At 34.6% G+C, this 24,825-nt stretch overlaps 2 protein-coding genes across 3 annotated transcripts in view; one reads left to right on the top strand and one right to left on the bottom strand.

Annotated features, from left to right (window-relative positions):
* LOC136340113 (GTPase-activating Rap/Ran-GAP domain-like protein 3) overlaps positions 1 to 23,715 on the bottom strand; it is a 94,037-nt gene extending 70,322 nt beyond the window's left edge. Inside the window, exons 1-2 of the mRNA XM_066283894.1 lie at positions 23,589 to 23,715; positions 10,346 to 10,537 (exon numbers count right to left, since the gene is read on the bottom strand). Coding sequence (XP_066139991.1) covers positions 10,346 to 10,494 — 149 coding nt within the window. The 5' untranslated portion in view covers positions 10,495 to 10,537; positions 23,589 to 23,715. The remainder of the gene's footprint in view (positions 1 to 10,345; positions 10,538 to 23,588) is intronic.
* The window catches only part of LOC136340127 (putative gustatory receptor 28b), a 287,924-nt gene that overhangs the window by 75,505 nt on the left and 187,594 nt on the right, over positions 1 to 24,825 (top strand). The window lies entirely within an intron of this gene.

Here is a 24,825-nt window from a genome sequence, read left to right as displayed (position 1 = left end):
TTAGGTATTTTGGTGTTTTCAGTTTGTGTAATTTGTATAGCAGACCCCTGTGCCAGACGCTATCGAAAGCCTTATTAATGTCCATTAGTAGGCTCGCCGTTTTGCCCTCCGCCGGTTGCGTAGTTTGTATGTTGTTCGTCAGGGCGAACAGCGGGTGTATAGTTGAATATTTTGGTTTGAAGCCAAATTGATAGCTTGGTATGTATTTTCCGATCAGTTGTTGCAGTCTGTTTTTTAGAATATGTTCAAGGATTTTGCTTAGCACCGGTAGTAGCGTATAAAATAATATATATACATATATACAATATACAGGGTGTCCCGAAATTAAAGCACCATATTTAAACAACGTAAATTAGGTCAAAAAATAACACCAAAACTTTAAATAAAACAATGTCGGAAAATGCTTCCTTAATGAGGTATGCCTCTTTAAAGACGTAACTCTGATGATGGTAATTTTGAAATATTTCCAAAACGGTGCAAGATAACTTTATGAAATTTGGTACGATTTTATACCTTATAAGCCTCAATTGACTGATGTGGCTGAATGGAAATTATTTCGTCAGAGGCGTGCTGCACGGGTAGTGTCGGGGTTAAAAAATGCTAGATTTTTTTTATGTGCCCCATTTTTTAGTTGCTGATGCAAAATTATGAAACCATATACGCTTCCAGAAAAAAAAGACACTCTTGGTTCACGATGCTAGGACGCTTCGTTTTCGAATAAAATGAATTTAAACATTACAATGCATGACAAATACAAATGATGCTTAAAGCGATATTTTATTAAACACATCAAAACGATTAAACAATAATAAAAAACGAACAAGAAATTTAAATGACGCACTTTCAAAGTAAGTTTTCAAATAAGTTTCCGTTTTGTTGGATACACAGTCTAGATCGTTTTTTTATGCTCTGGGAGGCACGGGAAATTTGAAACGTATTTTCTTTTATTTGATTAGCAGCTAAGTTGATTCTATCCAACAGTTCTTCCCTCGTGTTTATTTCTGTGGCATAGATTATGCTACACATAAAGCCCCAAAAAAAATAATCCAGGGGATTAAGGTCAGGTGATCGAGGGGGCCAGGTTATTGGACTACCTCTTCCTATCCACCTGCCTGGAAACTTTTCATCAAGCCAATTTTTCACGTTATTTCCAAAGTGAGCTGGTGCCCCATCTTGTTGATAATACATTTGCAATCGGGTATGCAATGGTATATCTTCTAATAGGCCTGCCAGCTCATTTTGAAGAAAATGTAAATAGTGTTGTGCTGTTAACCGGTTTGGAAATACAACTGGTCCTATTAATCTATTTCCTATGATACCTGCCCAAATGTTGACAGAAAACCTATGCTGAAAATGTGTTCTCCTTACGACTTTTGGATTTTCATACTCCCAATAATGTGTGTTATGGATGTTAAATGCTTTGTCTCTCGTAAAACTAGCCTCATCAGACCACAAGATATTATGTAAAACATTTTGGTGATTCAAAACCCACTGGCAAAAATTCATCCTAACTGTAAAATCTTCCTCTCGTAAGTCTTGAACCCTTTTATAGTGAAAGGGATGCAATCCCTGCATCCGAGTCATTCTTCCTATCTAAAAATTAATATTCGAAATAACTGTTTATCTGTTGTTATTTTAACGACTGTATTTACGATCGATTTTGGTATGTTTGTAATGTTTTCAAGCGTTCTTAGAGAAATTTGAGGATTTTCTTCTATTCGATTAAGCACATCCTCGAAATCGTAATCTACTGTAGGTCTTCCTTGGCCTCGAGAACGTTGAAAAGAACCACATTCGATTAAATTTCTATGTACTCGACTAAAAACAGATCGAAAAGGTATTCTTCTTCTCGGGTACCTCCTTCTGTACTCTTCTACGGCGGCTCGCGAATTACCATTACAGAACCCATAAATAAAATGAATATCGGCAAGCTCCCTACTTGAAAATTTCTCCATTTTTCACTAACAGCTTAATAATGACACAAAGAAACTCCCCAACAGAATAAATATAAACATCAAATTGACAGTCAACATTGTTTAATATTTCGTAGCCTACTATTAAGTTTTCACAGAAAGTAAATCATTTGTATTTGTCATGCATTGTAATGTTTAAATTCATTTTATTCGAAAACGAAGCGTCCTAGCATCGTGAACCAAGAGTGTCTTTTTTTTCTGGAAGCGTATATGGTTTCATAATTTTGCATCAGCAACTAAAAAATGGGGCACATAAAAAAAATCTAGCATTTTTTAACCCCGACACTACCCGTGCAGCACGCCTCTGACGAAATAATTTCCATTCAGCCACATCAGTCAATTGAGGCTTATAAGGTATAAAATCGTACCAAATTTCATAAAGTTATCTTGCACCGTTTTGGAAATATTTCAAAATTACCATCATCAGAGTTACGTCTTTAAAGAGGCATACCTCATTAAGGAAGCATTTTCCGACATTGTTTTATTTAAAGTTTTGGTGTTATTTTTTGACCTAATTTACGTTGTTTAAATATGGTGCTTTAATTTCGGGACACCCTGTATATGTGATTTAGAACTTTGAACTAAAAGACGCCAAATGGCGCAAGGAGCCATTATTTAGTGCATTCTGCAAAAACGCGAAGACTTAGCTATGAACATCCTAGTACCATTCGATGGGTATTTAAAAACTACATATCCTGGTAAGTTAAAAAATATGGCATTGCATTTAAATTAATCCAGTTATAGCCACTTAAAGTCCTCATTTGAATAGTTTTAATTTTTGCACACCCTGTATAAGCTGGCAAGTTTTTCATGATTGGGATATAAAGTATGATCCATTATTACACTACACTGTAAATTACGCTTACATAACTTAAATATTGCTTAAGTGGTTAAAACATGAAAATTAGGCCAAATTTTCACAAAATTTAAATTATTTCAAAAACCGTAAGTGCTAGGTATTGTAAACCTTATTAAAACATACATTTATTTTGATCGGAGAATCCAAAAATGCAACAATATACAAGAGGTTCCATTTAAAAAAACACAACTTTGATACTTTTAGCACTTTTGGGACACCCTGTATAATATGAAAATAATTTAAAAAAGTAGCTATAATAGATCCCCATATAACCCAAAAGAAAAATTTTTAGAAAACCTCGTATTTTGGCCACAATATTCCGAGCCGTATAGCGTGAATAACCCTGATATATATATGTCAGAAGAAAAAACTTCTTCTTATAGAGAAAACAAAAACGCAAGTTTGAGAGAGACTTCTTTATTTGACAACGATTGGGAATGGAATGCCCTCGCAAGGTGTCGGAGTCATTCCCCGGGTATCTGTTTTTTTTTCATCCAATAAACCTGCCATACCATCTACATTCTTCCCACGTTTACATCCCTCAGTTATTCCTTCTTCACACCCCATATGATAAAAACAGACCCTCTTTATCTTTTAACGCAACGATCTACTTTTACAAGTACAAGTTTAGTCCATTTCCAAGGGAACACTCATAAGTGCTTGTGACATACCACATATGCCCAAGGATAAGATATAACACTATCCTTGTAAGGTGGCAGGTTTATTGGTTGCTTTAAGCGAATTAATAACTAACCCCGTGTCACTTACTTTATGAAAGCTCACATATATATATATATATATATATATATATATACAGGGTGGTCATTTAGTGCGGTCTCGGAAGATTACGGCTAAACAATTTAATATTTTGAATTTCTTTTTTTTGCGTTATATAGAACTCGATTATGGGTATATTCTAAAATTGTTTTCGTTTTATACAGGGTGTTCTAAATAAGTGAAAAATATCAAAGTTATGTTTTTTTAAATAGGACGCCCCATATATTAATATCGTTTTAGATTTCTTGAGAAAAATAAATGTAAGTTTCATTAAGGTTTACTTGTCCTAAATCTTAAGGATCTCGAAATAATTAAGTTTTTTTAAAAAAAATCATGCAATTTTAAAAACTTTGTTTTGAAGGAAGTTTAAACTGGAGTAAATCGAAATTCATACCAAACCTTAGATATGAGACGTATTTTATGCCAGAATTATTAAAATTGAAATATCTCATACAGTGCGTCCAAAAAATAACATGAAAATTGCATTCTTTTTGAAAGGAAATAACTTGCTTAATTTAAATAGAACACCCCATATTTTATTACTCGAAATAAGAGATAAACATATGACTAATCAAAAATCGTTACACTTTCCTATACCTAAATGTACAGGTTTTCTTCGAAAAATAAGATTTAAGAAAAGGTAGCAAAATTAATAACCGCACTATCTATTTTTATTTAATATAAAAGAATTTCTTTTAATAAACACTTAATTACAAACAATTTTCAATATATCCTCCATTCTGATCAATGCAAGCTTGAAGTCGAGTAACATTTCCACGACAAACATTTTCCAGAATATCTCTATTTGCTCTAATAGAGTCAAAAACATAGCGGATTCTGATTTTCATATTGTCTCTTGTTGTTGGAGTTGTACTATAAACAATATTTTTGACATAACCCCACAAAAAAAAATCTAGTGGGGTAAGATCGGGCGACCTGGGGGGCCAAGATACAGCTCCTCCTCGACCATAGCAACTGATATAAAAAGTAATAAAATTTGCTACCTTTTCTTAAATCTTATTTTTCGAAGAAAACCTGTACATTTAGGTATAGGAAAGTGTAACGATTTTTGATTAGTCATATGTTTATCTCTTATTTCGAGTAATAAAATATGGGGTGTTCTATTTAAATTAAGCAAGTTATTTCCTTTCAAAAAGAATGCAATTTTTATGTTATTTTTTGGACGCACTGTATGAGATATTTCAATTTTAATAATTCTGGCATAAAATACGTTTCATATCTAAGGTTTGGTATGAATTTCGATTTACTCCAGTTTAAACTTCCTTCAAAACAAAGTTTTTAAAATTGCATGATTTTTTTAAAAAAACTTAATTATTTCGAAATCCTTAAGATTTAGGACAAGTAAACCTTAATGAAACTTACATTTATTTTTCTCAAGAAATCTAAAACGATATTAATATATGGGGCGTCCTATTTAAAAAAACATAACTTTGATATTTTTCACTTATTTAGAACACCCTGTATAAAACGAAAACAATTTTAGAATGTACCCATAATCGAGTTCTATATAACGCAAAAAAAAGAAATTCAAAATATTAAATTGTTTAGCCGTAATTTTCCGAGACCGCACTAAATGACCACCCTGTATATATATATATATATGTAGGCTTTTCTTTTTGTTGTCTAGGGTGTTTATTTGCAATTCGTATAGGTAACAATTACAAGGCTTAAATGGTAACTTAATTAGATGAAAGAAAACACTCGCGTTACCTAGTTTACTATTCACCCGGCACTGTTCCCGACCAGAGAGAGATCCTCCTTGTCCAAATCTTAAGTGCTTGCCCCCCCTTCTGGGGGTAATGAAACAGTGTCGTACCCGAAGTAGAGGCTGGCGACCGTTACCACATCTGGCTGCTGCGAGCCAGGACCGCGAACCATTCTTTGTTCGAGCCCTTATTCCTTGGTTCAAACAAAGAGATGTTCGCCTTTTGGGTTTTTTCCGTGACCCGAATTCTAGGATGTTGCTCGGAAAATCCAGCAACATGAGAGAATCACTCCGACCGCAGGTACGGTACGCATGGGCGTAACATCAGGGTACGTCACCTTTTATTCCCCCCCCGTTCTTCCTATTCTACTCTAACTAATACTATATATTCTAACACACAGATTTTCCCTGCGTGCATCTCGACTTGATCAGACAGTATTGATTGTTTGGAAAATTAAGCGTTCTGACTAGCGGATCCTACATATATATGTATACAAAATTTTTATTTCTTTAGAAATAGGCTATCGACCTTTTGGTCTTTCTGCTCTTGAGTGTATACATTTCATTTTGGAGTCTCACTATTTGCAATTTTGCTTAAACTAGGTGTTGTGTAAGAGGGACTAATGCAGGGGATAAGGGAATAAGATGTTAGGATAGGGTTTATGTTTGGAAGTGTTCTAAGAGGGTGTTTGTGGGAGAACGTAAGCGTGATTGCCTATTTTGTCTTGTTAGGCACAGTGGGGTCAGTAGTGCTAGATTGTGAGGACTGTTTTTCCATTTTGTTTGGACGTGTTGTAGTCGTTCCGTTATTCTTGTCATGTGCGTGCGTTCGTATAATAGTTGGTTAGATGGGTTGTGTAGTGGGTTTTTGGGGTTTCTTTTTTTTGTGATAGTTCGTAGGGCGATATGTTCCGTTGTTTGTATGTGGTTTATGGTCTTTTCCGGTGTGTTTGGAGGAGGAGTGGTCTGCATATATGAAATAATATTTACATGGAAATATCAGTTTATTTCGTTGTTGAGCTGTGAACAAGACATCTTAAAATGCACCCAGTGAGACAGCGTCGAAATTTTTCCCACGTTTCGGATTTTGATAGAGGGCGAATTATCGGTACGAAGGAGGGTGGACTTTCTTTTCGTGAGATTGCCCGAAGAATGAATCGTAACCACATCACGATTGCGATAATATGGTCTTCATGGTGTGAAGAAAGGGTTCAGCAACATCGTCCAGCTGGACATCCTCCCCGTAGCAGCAATGCACGTGAAGATCGACTTCTTAGACGGATGGCCATTGGTGATCGATTTCAAACAAACAGGCTGTTGCAGTAGATTGGATGGGAACTCTAAATCTTCGGGTGTCGATGGCGACAGTTTACAAAAGAATTTCGTCTTTTGGCCTGCATTCATACCGCCCAAATCCACAACTGCCGCTAACCGCCCAACACCAAGCTTCCAGATTGGCCTGGTGTCAAGAACGAGTTGATTGGAGTCATGAGTGGAACAATATCGTCTTCAGTGACGAGTCGCGATTTTGTTTATGGATCAATGATGGTCGTAGAAGTGTCAGACGATACCGAGGTGAAAAAAGAAATTTGCAATTTTGTGAAAGGCGGTACACAGCTTCAACACCCGGTGTGATGGTATGGGGTGCGATATGTTTTGGTCGAAGATCTTCTCTTGTATTCATTCCAAGCACTCTAAAAGCACGTCGCTACATTAAAAATGTTCTGAGGCCAGTATTAGTACCCTTCATGCAAACTTTACCAAATGGCACTTTCCAACAGGATAATGCAAGACCACATAGTGCGAACATTACTTGACAATACCTGAAAGAAGCACAATTGGAAATACTGCCTTGGCCTGCACGGTCACCGGACCTATCGCCCATCGAACATTTTTGGGACATGATAAGTGGTTGTCTTCGAAATTTATCGAGGACTCCAAACAATGTGGATGACCTACGACAACATCTTGAGGTAGCACGGAATGAAATACCTCAGGGGGATATTGATCATTTGTTGCAAAGCATGCCGCGAAGAGTACGTGCTTGCATTGCCGTACGAGGCGATGTCACTCATTATTAATTTTTTAATTAATAAATGTGATATCTTTTTACTGAAAGTCTGATCATTTGATACTCCATTATGAAGCATTATTTTGCCAAAGTTACAATACTTAATTATTAGTATTACTGGGTGGTGCATTTCACGTGAAAGTGGGTGTAAATATCTGAAAATAGCGTGAAATTTCAAACAATTGAAACAGCAACAAAAAATAATCAACAGGACGTCGGACAACTTATAAACCATTGCACGTTCTTCCAATATTGCCCATTACAAGAAATGGGCAATTAAGCTAAGTCGATATAACAAACACATCAATTATGGTAGTCAACACAGCAAAAAAAACAACATAAAAAAGCTGTAGTAGTACGATAATGCAGCTTGTTCCGACACTGCAAGCGATGCGTTAAAGTAGTCGAAATCATCCCGAATTACAAAAATAAACTTATCTGACACAGACTGATTGTCAGATGTGTGATTTCAAATGAGAATTTAAGGTCCAGTTTTGCCAAACTTCAAGGTGCCTATTGCCAGGTAGCATTTCAAACATAAATTTACTTACATCATTGAAACCCGCAACTTCATTCTCTCTGTTAGACATTCCTTATTCTCTCTAATTGGATCGTTGTTTGATATTCTCCAGTTTGCGCACCTAATTCTTGTACCTTATTAAAATCGATTTAAAAATAGCCGAAGTTAAATTACAGAATAACAAACACTTTCGTTTCATTATTAAACTTCACTTCAACCAATATTTAGGGATTTGAAGTAATTCAAGGACGCATCTTCCTTAATTTCTTTTTTGTCTTCTCTTGTTTGCAAGGCCCGTTTTGAAGATAATATTGGAATTTTATACAAGTTGCCGCAGATTTTAGCTTGGAAGTACAACCATTACCGAAGGATGTATTTTATGCGAAGACGTCAGGCTCGCTATTAGGCTGTAACGACCTTAATCCGCTTTAAAATGCAAATAATGAGGGTTGATTTTCATTTGAATGTACGTGCAATTAATGGAAAAAACGATCATAAGTTATGTTCTGAGACCTTTATTAGAGCGCCACATTTGTGTAGGTGTTCTTTGCAAACTTTTACATGGAAAATGGTCGAGACTAAATCATTCAATCATAAAACCCTGAGGGCACAGGTTTAAGTTTTTCCTAAAAATTGTTTAGTTCAAACCAATCGCTTAAAAGCAAAAAAAATCCTTCTTAAAGCTTAGAGGTCTGGAGGTGTATGACAAGATTATGGTTTTCATTACTTTAACTACGTATAGAATTTCAAAAGCATTTCAAATCCAACTAGTGACGGTAGTTTCGCACTGATTAAACAACCTATAACTTTTGCTAATATTTAACAGGTATAAAACGGCTTCTAGATATTAAGTACGGGATTTCGAGCGAGCTTCAGCGGGGATGATTGCGTGCTATTTTCGCCGACGGGGGCCATAAATACGAGGATAGTCCCAGAAGTATCCCATCTGACATATAGATGGCGATTTTTCGTTCAAAAATCACGTATATTACAAAAACATGACCTCAAAAAGTTTATGTTCCAATTTGATGGTGATACGTTGATTTGTGTTTGTTTTAGGGCCGTTTTTAATTAATGCTTTCAAAGGTTTTATGAACATGGAAGAAATCGGTCGTCGATACGTGATTCAACACTTTCATTTGAAAGGTCCTAGTCCCTCCAACATGAAAGCAGAGTTAGATTCTGTCCTGAGGGAATCTGGTCCTTTGTTAACAACCGTAAAATATTGGGTGGCAGAGCTTAAACGCGCGCGTACGAATTGCCAAGACAAACTCCTCAGTGGCCGATCCAATGGCACTCCAGATTTGACCACTCCAAAAATTGTGGTGAAAATCCATAGAACTCTACTGGAAAACCGTCGGCTAAAAGTGCACGAGTTAGCAGACGTGATAAGCATTTAAAAAATTACTTGACATCGCACTTTGACCGTTCAATTGGTTATGAGAAAGCTGTGAGCGAGATGGTTGTCGTTATTACTCACAATTAAACAAAAACAACGTGGCGAGAATGTTTACAGGGAGTGTTTGGTAAACTTTCGCAGCAATAAAGTCTAGTTTTTGCGTCGATTCACAATGACTTAAACCAATCAAAATTAATCGCCAATTGACGGACGTGTGCGGAAATAATTCATGGATGTCAAAAATGTCCGCAAGTGGTGACGTACTGTGCTGGCAAAATCATGGAAACTGTAGTTTAAGATCGAAAGAAGGATTATTGGTTGATTTTATGGACCATGGCACCACAATAAAAGTAGACAGATATTCTGAGGCTTAAAAAATTAAGTGGGTGAGTAAAGTAACTCGTCCGTACTGACACCGCTAACTCGCAAGAGTTTGGATGGGAAATCATCACTCACCGTATAGCCCGCATTTGGCACCGAGTGACTACCGCTTGTTTCCCAGGTTGAAAGAACATTCGAGCGAAACGTGCTTCGGCAATAATTAGGAAGTGATAAATGTTTAAAACTAATTTTTACTGTAGTTTTTGATTAATTTTGATTAACAAAGTTTTTCCTCAATTTAAGTCATGTGTCATTTTAAATTTGCTATTTCAGTTTTTGTTGATATTTGCAAAACGAGAAGTTTTAGAAAAAAACATTTTCACCAGGAAAGATTAAATTTTTTAAGCTCTTTGAAAATTTACCAATACAAAATGGGTGTTCCATTTAAAAAACAAAATTGGCTTTGAAATGTCCTTCAAATCACCTCGAGTAAACATTTGCTTTTGTCCGTTGGACGTCCTCTTTCATTACAAGTAATGTTTACTTGAAACTTTTTGTGATTTTAAATTTAGCTTGGGAGATAATCGTTTGTGTCGCTTTAAATGAAACACCTCATATAGTTTTTTTTTCATTTGCAAGACAATTCCAGCAGTCAGTGTTTAGCAAAATCTCAATTAGTGCCTTAGAATTACGACATACCTCGAAACGCTGTTTAGAAATTCAGGCCATGCTAAAGTCAGCAGAGAATCCCTTACAAATAGTTCCCAGGAATTGAGATGGGATTCGCTGAAAACTCTTTCCGATCGTTGTAATTTAGGTCGTCCAACTCTGGCTTTATTCTCGCACATTTTCGTTGCTCTATGTCAGTAGGGTTGTTGCGAAATACATTTCCTATAAAAAAAAAAATGTGTATAATATTATTTAGCTTTTTTATCATCCTCAGTATTGGAAAATCTGACCTGCAGGGATCAGAGAGTTGTCGGTAACCATCTGAGGCTTTCACAGAAAATGAGATACAGAACCATTCTAAAAAGTTGATCCCTGGAAACGGTTCATGAAAATTTCGCTGTGGTATGACCTGATAAAATTTGTCGGGTGTTAAGTGAGATCATTAGATTAGTAACATCTAAATTTCAATAAAACCCTCAAATTCGGTCTAATTATTACGTTATTGCATGAGCGTTTAATTCAAATTTGTCAAACATCCGAACACAACATGAACATTTTTACTGTCAATTTGACAAGGAGTCTAAATATTAAACAGAAAAAGACGCATTCAAGACTTAAAAACTGATGTAGAAATGAACCTGCCTTGGTAGTTCGTTTGACAGAGCGATAACACGGAGAGGTAGCGGCCGCTGGTGCAGACCCAATGGATGGTGGTGCGGTATAATATCAATTTGCTTAAGTATTAGGAATATAACGATTAGCGCACGCATGTTAATTGCCATATTCACCGCCTAATAGCCCATAAAAATTTCTGACGCACGCCCCTTCATTTTCGGATGTAATAAAAATTTGTAACCCATTTGTACAGAGTGGTCCTCGCAAGAGGGTCCACTACCTTATCTCAAACATCGTGAGATCGAGAAAAAAAGTTTGAGATAAAAGTAGTTCTGTTTTTCATGAATTTTTATTTTTCAATATTTTCAAAGTTACGGGGTGGTCCAGAATACTGCGGTGTGACAAATATATTCATTTTTAAATGGAATACCATATTACTTGTAACTATAAGTATTTTTGTTATTACAAAGTATAGAAAATGTTTAGCAGCTTTAGAGTTTATTCAATTTAAAGGAAATGTCGAAGGCAAAATAAGCTTTTTAAAATTGTCAATAAATTCATGTAGTGTTAATTGAATAGTATGGAAACTTGTCTAGTTAAAAACAAAGGGCCGTTTTACTAGAGTATATTTTTAATTTTCGCAAATTTTATACAGGAGTGAAAAAAATACCCAAATTTTTCGCATTTCAAGCATCTCACACTTGCTTCTTTTCATGGGACCCCCTGTATTTTTTTGAAAATAAAAATTCATGAAGAACCGAATAATTTTTATATGATTTTTTTTCTAAATCTTACGGTTTTGAGATGAGGTGGTGGACCGCTCTGCATAGGAAAGCGACTTTACTATAAGCTCGTAGGGTAATAGAATTAAACATTTGCTTAAGTAAACCTAATTCGATGGTCAAATTCGGCCACTGCAATCGTCCATTATTCATTGGAACATTTCATCCATTCATTCAAACTTCTGCTTTCCAACTCGAGTACGGATTTTTCAGAAATTCGAATAACATCTAATCAACTCTTCTACATATGTATAATTCAAGTAATAGCGACTTTTGTTGCTAAACCAATAATCAAACACATTCCCAGAGAGAAACCGAAAAGCTACACGACAAGCATGACCAATGAAGTGACCACTGACTGGAATATAAAGTATTTGCGGGTGGACAAATAAAAGCAAATAAACTTACTTATGCAATGTGTTATTCCGAAGGAAAAAATTCGAAGGGTCCTTAACCTTCCTCCAGTTTTATCAGTTAAAACCAGCTTATCATCCCCTAAAAACTTTCCAGAAAGTTGCTAAACAGTCACGCAAAATTCCTAATATTAATATTAAAATGTTTTCTGCCCTTTAAACTGACCCCTAACTACAAGGGAGTTAGTCCAAAACATCACATTAATTTAATATTTGGGTCAGCTTTGACGTTAAAGTAGGTTGAATTAGTTTTAGAAATGGTTGAAATGACAAGACAGCACTAAAGTTGCGTTTTTAAAGGTTAATTAACTTAACAAATTTACTGTGTTGCCAGAAGCAAGGACATTGAGTATCAAGCGAATGAATTTAACAGGATATTGCGGTCTATAAATTCCCATTTTCCTCTGAACCTCCCCAAAGCGCACGATGTAACTGCCATGTCAGGCCATTGCAAACATATAGTAAAAAGGCTTTCGAGTTAACCTTTTTTCTTATTTTTATGGACACGTAAACCTCAGGGAATACCTGCGACACGAGAATTAATACCCTATCTAGTCCACGTGAAATTTAATGCTTTCTTGATTTTCCTTTCTTGAGTTTGACCCCTATTTACGACTTCAGATCTCATAGAAGCCCTTGGGACTAGCTTTCGATTCCACAGCTTGGTATAAATTGGCTTTGCCCCTCCTCTCCGCTGACACAAAATTTAAAGCAAGAAATACGAATTGTTTGTTTCCAAACGAAACAATTTACATGTAAATCGAATTTCACAAGGGCACTTGAACCTTCAGTTGTCGACAGCCCTTGGAAAGCCCAGTGAAACTATTCTCGTGCAAACAGCCATAAATTTTGTAATAGTTTGTCGAGCGTGAATTTATCGTTTCCATATGAAAAAGGAAAAATTCGTCTCGATTTTAATGAAATGGAAGTTATAGGTGTTAACCTTTAGGGTTTAGTTATCAGATTGTGTGGTTAGGCGCGATAGTTGGCTGCTAGGACATAAAAAAATCTTGCCTAATTTTAACTTTCCGAAGGAAAAACCGTCAATCTGGTATTACACCTAAATTCGCAAGTTAAGCTAAAGCCTTAAAGTGGTCATTAAAGTGAAGTCCCAGTCATTCCAGTAGTTATAGCATGGCAGTTGAAAAAAATATTTATGGTCTAATGATTGCAGCTTTAGTGAAAGCTTTGTAGTACTTGAACCGATTTCGCAAGAACAAAATAGTAAATCAAATTAATTTCATTCGTGAGAACATGAAGTGATTGAAGTACCAGTTTCAATGCAACTGAGCCGAGCTTATATTGCAGTTGTCCGATCGGGTCTTTAAAGTAGATAAAGCTGTGCCCACAGCCTAATGGAAATGAATATTTGATCATCGTACATCAGTTTTCCAGCACATGATTACGTATATCATTCACTCGAGATAGAAAAAATATTATTAAATGGGAAGAATGAGGTGCAAACGGTTTAAACACATCGTGAATAATGTGTGCTAAGTAATGTTAAGGGCGGCAAACGACTCAAATTCACGCTAGAGACGAAAGCAGTAACGCTAGCTGAATAGGTTCAGAAACACTATAGTGGGCAGTGATGTCCTAAAGTCACATCAAATAAGCCCGAACGTGTCGACATAACTCGTAAAAACAACTATAGCGAAATAACTAGCAGAAGACGGGTGTAGTAGACAGTAGTTGCTCGCATATATTCCTCTGAGACAGTCCTGGAGTGGGAGAAAGTTCTCTCAACTCGAAATATTTAGTGGCTACCGACTAAAGCCCCCCCCCCCTCCCCCCTTCCCCCCTCTCCCCTTTCTCTCCCACGTATACATATTTAACACAATTTCTCCAACCACTTCTTCTCACACCATTCGGCCACCAGAACACCAGAACGGCCGTCTTTTTGGATATTTTCTTCGTGACAAAAATAAGATCTTGGTTTCAGGGTGTTAAATGTAACAACCCTATTATTCAACCTCCCTTTCAAAAGATTATTGGGGTATTTTAGAAGGCGGCAATTTTTGAAATGGGCCTCTTGTACATATAAAACACCTTAGCCAAAGTGTAATAAAATCCAATACAAAGTAGAATCAGTTGTGAATCATTATTGTACAAAATTGAAGTCAATCGATTGCAGGGTATTGCGGTCAGGGTGGAATTGCTGGTTACCAACACAACTAACATAGAGTTAAATTAAGTTCCGAATTGGATATTGAGGCCCATTAAATAATAATTTTCAGCTCAAAACCAGTTACACTTAGTCATTTATAAATATATTTTATTTATGAAATTGCCATTATTCCGATAAGCCATGGGTTTGTTGTCATTTTTTTCTTATTTTAACACAAGAATATCCCCTTAAACTTGTGGTGCATTTTCAGCGAACAACCTGTATATGCAATCTGAATAAGCAGATGTCATCGCGTCCATATTAGAATGTATACTCGCCCAGTGCTGAAGTCATCCTCCACCTCTCAACGTCCATAGAGGCTTAAAACAAAAACGTTCATTTGGGCCCTATTACCGTATTACTTCACTTAAATTGAATGAAAACATCCTAAACCGTTTTCAAGATATCGTCTTCTGAAATTCCGAAAATTCCCATTTTAATATTTTAAGACAACATTGTTTCTGTCGTGATTACTAATTTTTTTCTGTTTTTAATAAAAACCAGAGATTTACATCCAAAGTAGCTTTCGTTTAGATCTCCACAAAGAACGAAAGGAAAACAGATTTACTTCTGAGTGAAATGGCTACCTGGAAATTCATTCGAGCTTATGTGAGCGAAAAATGAGTAGGATTTTATATATTTCCCACCTTCAGGCACTTTAGGGCAATGTTACGTAAAATTTTCTCTTTTTGTATTCGCTTTGAAATCGAGTTTCATATAATAAGCCAGATACAGCTTTCAGCAGTGCCCGAATAAATATAAATTCTAACGATATTCTGACTTTCTCTGAATTTTTTCATTTTTTCAATTAATATCTTAGGTCAAATAGAAAGAAAAGAGGGAAAGATGGAAAGTTTACCGACTTCAAAAGAGCTAAAGTTTCCTAAGCAATTCTTATAAGTTTATTCAATTTCTACAGCGGTAGATTTTTTAGTGAGTTCTTGTCCGCAACTTAAATTATTTATTAATTGTGTCCGCTACATAAAAGAGAATATATTAAGATATGTTGTTCTAAGATCGCGTAAGCGTCAGCAATATGAAGTAATCAGTATTATCCGCATTTTAACTACGTTTTGTTTTATCTTATACAAGGCGCTATTTGAAAACGTAACGTTGCTGACAGTCGACCATATCATCACAAAGTGTCCAAAGTATAGTGCCAATAGGATCTCCTTTCAAATTGAAGATGAACTGCACAAGAACTTGCACTCCACAGTAGATCAGAGAACAACCATAGAATTCCTGAAGTCAATCGATCTTTTTAACTCCGTCTAAACGTAATCTTCGTGTCTACTTGATATGTACCTGTACTCAGAACGTTTTGTATACTGTCAAATGTATGTTGAGTGCCAATAACCCAAGTAGTTGAGGCACTATAATCTTAATAAAAAAATTTTAAAAAATATGTAACCAACCTTCAAGAGATGATGCTTTGAGCGATTTGAAGACGTCAAGTTTATATTAACACAGGTTCGGTAATGCTTCGTTTTCAAGATACGAAAATGTCAAAGTTTTTTTAAGATGACACACTTTTGTTAAAAAATCCTTTTTCCGTAAAAATGTTAATAATCCTTTAGTCAATTTTATGGAAATTTGACAGAGTTATTTATAGTTTTTATTGTCATTGCTTTTATATTTTTTCGCTTTAGCACAGTCATGGCCATCGAGGTCACCGGATTTAAATCCGTCAGGTTTTTTCCTTTGGGGGCGTATAAAATCGTTAGCTTATAGAACTCCGATCAACACTGAAGAAGAATGAATCCAACGGATATGGTATTCATGTAATAAGATAAGATATATGCCGAGAACATTTCAATGTGTTCAGCAATCGATATTAACACGAGCTAATGCTTGGATTGAAGTTGGAAAAGGAGATTTTCAGCCAACTATTGTAAGTTTCGTGTTACATAGGATAAAATGTATTTTTACTAAAAAAATTGATTACTATTTATTGAAGTGTAGTTCTAATAAAACGTTTTCTCTGTTTGGTTTTACTTAAACTTTCGGCGTTATCGTTGTCCACTCCACCAACAAAAGAAGACAAACAAACCTCAAAGATTCTTTGGTACTACGTTAAAAATTGTCACCCAGTTTCAACTGCATAATAATGTGCGTTTTCTTGTTATTTATGAGTTTTTTCAATATGTAACGATAAAAGAAAATTCTGACACCCTGTATCCTGAAAACGAAGCATTACCGGACCTTATATAATTTTTCGTCTTGGAGTTACTCTAGAACAACCATCCTTGAAGTTTGGCTACTTAAATAATACCCTGTATATTATCTTGTGTGGCGATGCCTGACGCCATGACGAAGTGGATCCTATTAGGACCCACCAACAAGGAACAACATAAAAGCGCCCTTAACCAGTGAAACGTATCATTTTTCTTTATCATTTGCTCTGAGCACTGCAAATTTTACCGTTGTGTGTGTGTGTTAGTTCTCAAGTGAAATAAAATAGTTTTTTAAAGTAATGGCGTAAAAAACAGAAACTTAATTCGAGTGAAAAGAACATTTGTTGTCAATATGAAAACGTAACAAAACTGTTAAACGGTCCACTTACTATGTTTGAACTGCTGCTGAGATTGATTTTAAGTCTAATCTTCCTTAACACGATTTTTAATGCAGTGAATATGCTTCCAGATATTGGAAATATATCCAGAACGTAAAGAACGCAAAGAGAATCTTGTAGTTCCCAAAGTAAGTCTCAAAAATAATTCTGGTGAAAGCTTTCTTGCAAATGTTAATATCGCATATACTGTTAGGTAAAAATCGTTCTAGGGCCATTAAACATAAACCTTTTTAGAAGTTTTATATTACATTAAGGGCTTTTACTTCGGCAACTTGAAAATTCTCCAGAGCGAAAGCTATATCATTATTTTTCATTTCGCTGATAGATTTATGTAGAAACTGAAATTTAGAATAATGAATGAAGATTCGTATATTTAAAATTATGAGAGAATTTATTTCCAAATTGGCTTAGCCTCCAGTATTGGAATTCCGCTTTTACGAGGTGCAATGTTAGTCATAAACCGAGGAGTTCGTTTAAAGTTACCAGCAGTTGGAGGGTAAAAACTAGTTTAGGAAGAGATGACATTATGTTCCGGGATTACACGAGTTGCACGTGTCCAGAGGGGCACTACTGCGACATAAACGGGTCTTGTGGAGTATGCTTACATCATAAGGTGTAATACTTGATTTATATTTGATAAACAAGTTTTAAGATTTATTGAGTTACGTGAAAACAATGTCTTTATACACCATGTCACAGAATCGTGAGATTTTACAACACTTCATAAACTGCTTTATAAGGTGGATCAAATGCGAGGCGCATCATTGGGATATCGGAGACAATCGGAGATACGAAGGCGGTTAAATTGGGGTGAAGTTGCACAATTTAGTGCCCGAGAAAATGCCACTTTGAACCGCAAACAAATCCGAATAATTACGAAGATATTCAGAAAAAAACAAAAAATTTTGCTATATAATTTTTTATCTTGATCTTATTTGAAAATATATGTCAAAACAAATATCACGTTACCAATTTTTTTTGACACCCCTTAATGTATCAGTTTGGATCTATTTATCAGAAACGGAAAATTTTGAATTATTATGGTTTCATTTTAATTATCTTTATAAGACCTGTAACTTAAATAAATGTTTATACCATTTTTAAAGTTTTTCAATCTTGTAAATAGCGCCCTGAACATAATTGAGCACTTTTATAATAAGTGTAACAGATTTTTTTTTATCATATCACGCTTTTCCAGTGATGAAAACATTTTATTTTACTTTAATAATAATCAGTGTCAACTTTATAATTTACTGAATAAATTTTGAATTTGACAATTGTGTACTGATTTAAAAAAAGTGGAAAGAACTCAATCCATAGCCACTTGCGTGTCCAAATATAAGCATTTTTTATACTTGCAAGTTCTATTCATTCGTTATACTTCATAAAAAATATTTATGTTATTTATTTCATATATTAAAATTGGTTGAAAATATCTATTACGCGAGGAGAAGAAACGACAACAAAGAAAAACTTATGCTAAAAACAATACATGAGAGATTGATAGATATATGCACTTTTCAACGGGGTATTTTTATCACATCTACTACTTTTTTTGGTGGTTATTATAAATTATTGTTCTTATAACGTTAAAAATTTATAAAAAACATGATAAAAAATCCAGATTCGTATTTAAAAACAGTAAGTTGATGATGGTGGCCTAAAAACGAAACGTCGAATTTCAAATTTCACAACGTCATCTTGTAGGGATGAAGAAAGGGCAATCTTGAAATGACATTGCTTTTGAAAAGTCTATTCAAAATATGTTAGGAAATATTAAAAATAATATATCAAAATTTAATTTTTTTCTGGGTATTTCCAGAAGTATTTGGAATTTTTCCGAGTTTGTCTTGTGCACGTTTACCCCAATTTAACCAACTTCGCATCTTTTATAATTTCTGAGATCCCAGTGATACGTGTTGAATTTGGACCACGCTGTTTAGTGTCCCGAAATTAGATAGTATAAATTCAACAGTATAATAAAGCTAAAAAAAATAAATTCAACAATAAAACCTGAACCCAAATTAAATATGTAATTAAAAGAGCTAGAAGAAATAAAATTAAAAAAGGTTAAGTTTACACACTTTGGCGTAATTTTTACCATTAAAATGCGCTCAAAACTACTTAACCTATTTTAGGAGCAACTTATACATGTGCGTTACGTGAAGTATAAATTCTAACAAAATAATAAATAAAAAGCGTTAAAAAGCACTAACCGTTACAAATACAAAAATGTTAATACTTATGAACAGATTTAACTACGGCTTTTGTTATTGTTAAGCCAACTTCCGCTAAAATATTAAACTGAGTTTGGAGTTTTCCGGTTGTGTTGGACTCGATGGAACAAAAACGCGCAAAAATCCAAATTTGTTGTTAGTACCAACACAGCAAAATATTTCTTCATTTAATATTTAAAATTTTAAATTGTTCTTTTGCTCATAATTCTTAAATGAAAAGGGAATAGACGGTCCCGATAAAGTTAAAAAAAAAAAAAAACGGTTAAATCAGAAAACACTCGCCACCCTAATGAGTTCTCTTGTTTTCCATTTAAAAAACAAATAACATGAAAACAGGTCAAAGATAAATACACCTGTTTTAAAATGTATCCGTAAGAGCACAACTACTCTTCGGGGTTTATTTACATAACTCTCTTCGAATGCGCCCTTTTTCTTCTTTCTCTTGTTAAATATTTATTTAGGAAGGAGGCAATTCTCCATTTAATACTGCTCTTTCTTTGCTAATCTATTGTTTCGAACGATATCGGTAAAGCTCCCCTTCGATATGAACGAGTATAATAAAATGGATATCGGTAAGTTCATAAGCTTCGTCTTTAGTTTCGATATGAGTTCCTCTTTAAAATTTAACAACGTAAAAGTTTCTCAAGATCGTCATTCAGATTATTTTTACGGGTGGTAGATACTCTCTGACGAAACAGAATCTGTCTCATCGGAGTTACTCGGCTTTCGATATTCTACAGGTTAGTAGGACGATAATTTACCTTACATCATGTTCAACATACTCGTATGGAATTCATATAGGCCAGACTGAGTGAGATTACGTGTCCAACTGCACTAAATAAGAATGCACAACAGGACAACTCTTTGCTGATAAGTCAACTGTTAGTAAAGCGTAGTACACCATAAACGACTCTTATTAATATTTTTTTAACGAACAACCCCAACATTTTAGATTCTTGTCAATTTCGGAGTGGTTGTAATCTAATTATTACACGCACAGAACTTTAGCCGCATAAACTAATTCGTAGCCCTGAGGGGAGAATAACAGAATTGCTATTTCTGTATTATATTTCCCCAAAATTGTTGAGCATTGTGGTTATTTGTATTGCAATAACAATGTATTGTATATCTACATACTAAGAGATTGCTTCAATTGTGTCTTGTTACCAACCGTGGGTATGGTTGGATATCCCACTACGATGTTCCTTGACTTTAAAGCTCAAAAGTAATTGAAAATTGGGGTATTCGTAAGGGAGGTCGACTTAAGATGGTGCTCTACCTTATCTCACAAGGTTTAGACAAGAACTTTAATATAAAAGTTTCTCAGTTTTTCATTAATTTTTATTTTATAATCTTTTCGAAGTTACAGGGTGGCCAAGAAACCATGACGTTGCAAAAATATATTTTTGTAAGGGAATACTCTATATTTTGTTACTAATTCTACCTATAATTATAAGTATTTTCTGTTATTACAAAATATAATTTTTTTGTAGTTTCTGAGTTAATTCAGTTTAAACATCAAAGAATAAATAAGCTTCTGAAAATTCTCAATAACTTCGCAAAGTATTAATTCAATCGTTTGAAAACTTGTCCAGTCAAACACAAAGGGCGGATTTACTAAAGCATTATTTTCATTTTCAAGCAATTTTATATAGGATATGGAAAAAATATCAAAACTTTCCTCATTTCAAGTGCCTCAAACTCAATATTTTTAAATAGGACACCCTGTATTAGAAAAAAAACCTTTTTTTTAATTCCCTTCCAAATGATATTGTCTATAAAGGGTGTTTATGAAATACTTATACAAACTTTAAAGAGTAAATCGTGATTGAAGTAATTTTTAAACAAAAAGTTCATATAAATGTGGGTCTGTATCGTCGTGGCTCTTGATATTTGGGGCTTCAAAAAAAATGTTTGTTTATATTTTGATTATATTTTTGTTCAATGATACAAACGATTTGATGACATTCTGGGTGCTAAGAGTGTTGTGATGAGAAACTCGAATATTTTCTTAGTTTTTAGTTTAATGTTAGAGGACGCCACTTACAATGCTGTACCTGGATTTAAATAACCATTACTTTTAGTATTTGTCGCTGAAAGCAACCGTTTTGAAACAAAAATGGCTTTAATTTTAAACTTGCGTTGGAAGTTTCTAAGTTGAATCACTGAGAGTTTTGGAAAAATAAGTGAAAAAAATACATTATTTAGCGTCTTGTACTATGTTAGATTATTACTTTACAAATTACTATTACGAAATTAATGAAAAATTATTTTTTGATTGATTGATTCAAAAATTCAAAAATCAAAAAGTGATTCAACTTTCAAACTTTCAGATTAGATTTAACTTTAAACTTTTTTTTTTCAAAACGGCTGCTTTTAGCGTCAATTACTAAAATTTATGGTTATTTAAGTCCACGTACAACACTATACAAAGCCCCTCTAACATTAAACAAAAAACTAAAAAATGGTGATTAATAATATTAATCAGTTAGTTATGCAAATATTTTTTGGCTGAGTTAAATAACATATTATCATCCTTTGGAAAGAAATAAAAAGAATAATTCATTTTCAAAAAAGTATAAGGTGTCCTGATTTAATAAATGAGAGTGAGGCACTTAAAATGTCAAAAGTTTGAAGTATTTCACGCCCTATATAAAATTTTTTAAAAATTAAAAAAAAGGCTCTAGTAGAAGCACTTTTTGTTTTTTACTGGACAAGTTTTTAAACAATTGATTTAATATTTTGCGAATTTATTAACAATGTTCAGAAGCTTTTTTTTTCAATCTTTAGTTTAAATTAAAGGAACTCAAACACCGTTAAAAAAATTTCATATTTTGTAAAAGCACAAAATATTTATAAATACAAGCAGAATTACTGTCCTTAGTAAAATAGAAATTATTCCATATAAAAAAAGTATTTTTTCACGCCACGGTTTTTTGGATCACCCTGTAAATTCGAAAATATTAAATAATAAAAACTCATTAAAAAATGGAATTATTTTAACTCAAACTTTTTTTCTAAACTTTCTGCTTTTTGAGATAAGAGGTAGTGGACCATTGTCCATGGACTACCGTACACGTTATGGGGACACTTTCCGCCCGAACTGCGGGAGATCTCGGAAAGTTCACTCTGAAGAGAAATGTTTTCGCTTTCCGATAGCACACAGATGGCAAACATCGATTAATCGAAAGATATTGGGAGCCTACAGACTCTTATTGCTGGGCCTTAAATCGATCGACTAGGAAAATTGTGAGGATTTTTTTCTGAATTTTTCCACAGCTCGGTTCAAGCTGGAATAACTAGGTTATTTCAAAAGCTTTTTGTAAACCGACATTGGAAAAGGTACATTTCGAGCTGTTCTTCTACGCTAAAAGCGATCTTACAGCTCGCAGCATAAAGTAGGGAACAATCAAAATTTGCAAAGAAAATATAGGAATGTTGATATTGAGGTCCCTCGTGTCTTTCCGACTGTGGAGACTTTAAGCGATGCTCTGGAATCTGCTTTGTAGTCGTATGAGGCAAGGTTGGACACAAAATTTAAACGAAAATCGTCTAATGAACATGTGCTTCACTCTCACTGCCATTGTGAGCGTAACTGTGTGCCCACGAGTTAAAATAATATAAAATTAATTTTTTCTCGGAATGTCAAATAACCACTTCATCGCATAATGACTCTGTGAGGGAGGCGACACTGGTCCAGAAACTATTCAGCTCAGGTCAGAGTTGCGGAGTTTGCACAGAAACTTGTTTGCTACCCCATTTTTTTCTTCCCCTCCATGAAAATTTTTGTTTTTAGTGTTTCATGATAAAATTAATTTCAAGCTATTACAGATCACGTGTTCACATACTCTTGCTCGCAATGATCGGGACGGTGAAGTGTACAATTTTGTGTTATACGCCTACAAACCACCCAACATCTCGTAGCACGTCAAAATTCACCTTTGTCATGTTAACTAGCAGATATAGTATTCAATTCTGTAGTACTACAATATTAAAGAACGTAGGTACCGTACTAAAGTAGTACGTATATCATTTAATGGTGCAGGTAACAGGATGAATAAAAAACAAAAGGCTTAGAAAACATAAAACTATTTTGTGACCTCCATGTGCATTTGTAATCAACTACAGAACGATATAGAAATAAAGTACTAAACTGGTTTTTATACAAAATCCTCAACACCTTTACCAGCAAACTGAAATGTTTTTAATTCCTTGTTATTCTTGAGCCACTGACTCGAGAGAAAACTCACTGAAATGAGGAAAATTTTAGTTGTGCCTTAATTTTGAGACTAACTATATATATTCGGTGGCGCTATTGTTTTTCAGGTACCAAACGCGAAAGAAAGATTTTTTTTATAGCCGATTATCTCATGTCTTGAATCGGAAATTTTTAGTCGAGATTTTCGTTCTCAAACTTATCAATTGATTCCGAACTTTCCAGTCAGTCCCACGAATTTACCTGGCGCCGATACAGCAAATCAACTTACCAATACTGTGCGGTAAACACAATTTTATCCACCACACGACGAAACAACCGAATTCTTGTCTTACCCGAAGTAAACTCTCTTAAGAGGGAGACGTCGCGGAGTATGAACGCGATGCACTGACGCCACGACGCGACGGCCGTGAAACCTGTAGCGTCGACGACGGACGGAAGGCGTCCCGACGCAGGGACTCGCGTTGGAAAATCCAATGTTTACATACTTGATTGCGTTTGTAGGACGCAGAATACCATAAAACTGTTAGTGACCTGCTGTCCGATTTCGTAGATCAGGATCACGTACTCAATTAGATGTACGCCCTTTCTAGGGCCAAGTCGACTAAAAACCCGTCCCAAAGTTCTCCAAAGTTTAGAGAGTAAAAATACATGCAGCGCTTGTGAAAAGTATTGTAACACGTTCATAACATTCATAATCCTGATGCTTTTTAAACATGTTTAAACAAGTATAATTTTATTTTAAAAAAGTATTTAATGTATTTTCGATGTTCAAATTTTTCACCCCTAACTAGTTAACCCTAGTAACTTTTTATTTTCAACAGGAATGGTGCCTGTTGTAATATGTGAAATGGAAGGTAATTGAATAAGGGATACGACAGTATACTCAGAACTAAAATTAAAACTATATATTCTTTAAAAAATAAAATTAATAAATATATAATAAAATAACTTACTATTACATCAGACAAAATTGAAATTCTGCAGTAAATGCTCAAATTGGACTCCAGTAACAATTTGGCAATGACTTAGTCGCTTTTTGAACTCATTTATGTGATTATCCAGTGATGCTTCTGTTATCAATTCTACTAAGTGGCATCACAAAAAAAATCGAGGGACGCAAGATCTGGAGATTGTGGCGGCTAACACACTGATAGCAATAGGTGTGTCTGGATATGTCTTATTAAAAATGAGACACACTTTTTCGTAAATTTTTTTGCGATCTCCATACACCTAAAGGATTAAAACAGCACTGTGAAATCAGTACATACAGCGTAGGCCAAATTGGATATCCTTAAGCGAAAAATCTTATTTCTCGCCAAGATAAAAGGTATTTGTGGCTCAATTTTCTGAAGTTGCATTCAGTTGTCAAATCTGCATTTCCACAGCTAGGTATCGCAAAGATGCATTTTTAAAAGTGTCAAAGGTGACTGAAAGAGATTAAACCTTTTTAAATAAGGTACCTTATATGTTATTGGTACGGTTGACGATATCACACTTATCGTCTA

The sequence above is a fragment of the Euwallacea fornicatus genome, chromosome 7 (assembly GCF_040115645.1).
Source record: "Euwallacea fornicatus isolate EFF26 chromosome 7, ASM4011564v1, whole genome shotgun sequence".
NCBI classification, from domain to species: Eukaryota; Metazoa; Arthropoda; class Insecta; order Coleoptera; family Curculionidae; genus Euwallacea; species Euwallacea fornicatus.
This window is presented reverse-complemented; position numbering and strand designations above follow the sequence as displayed.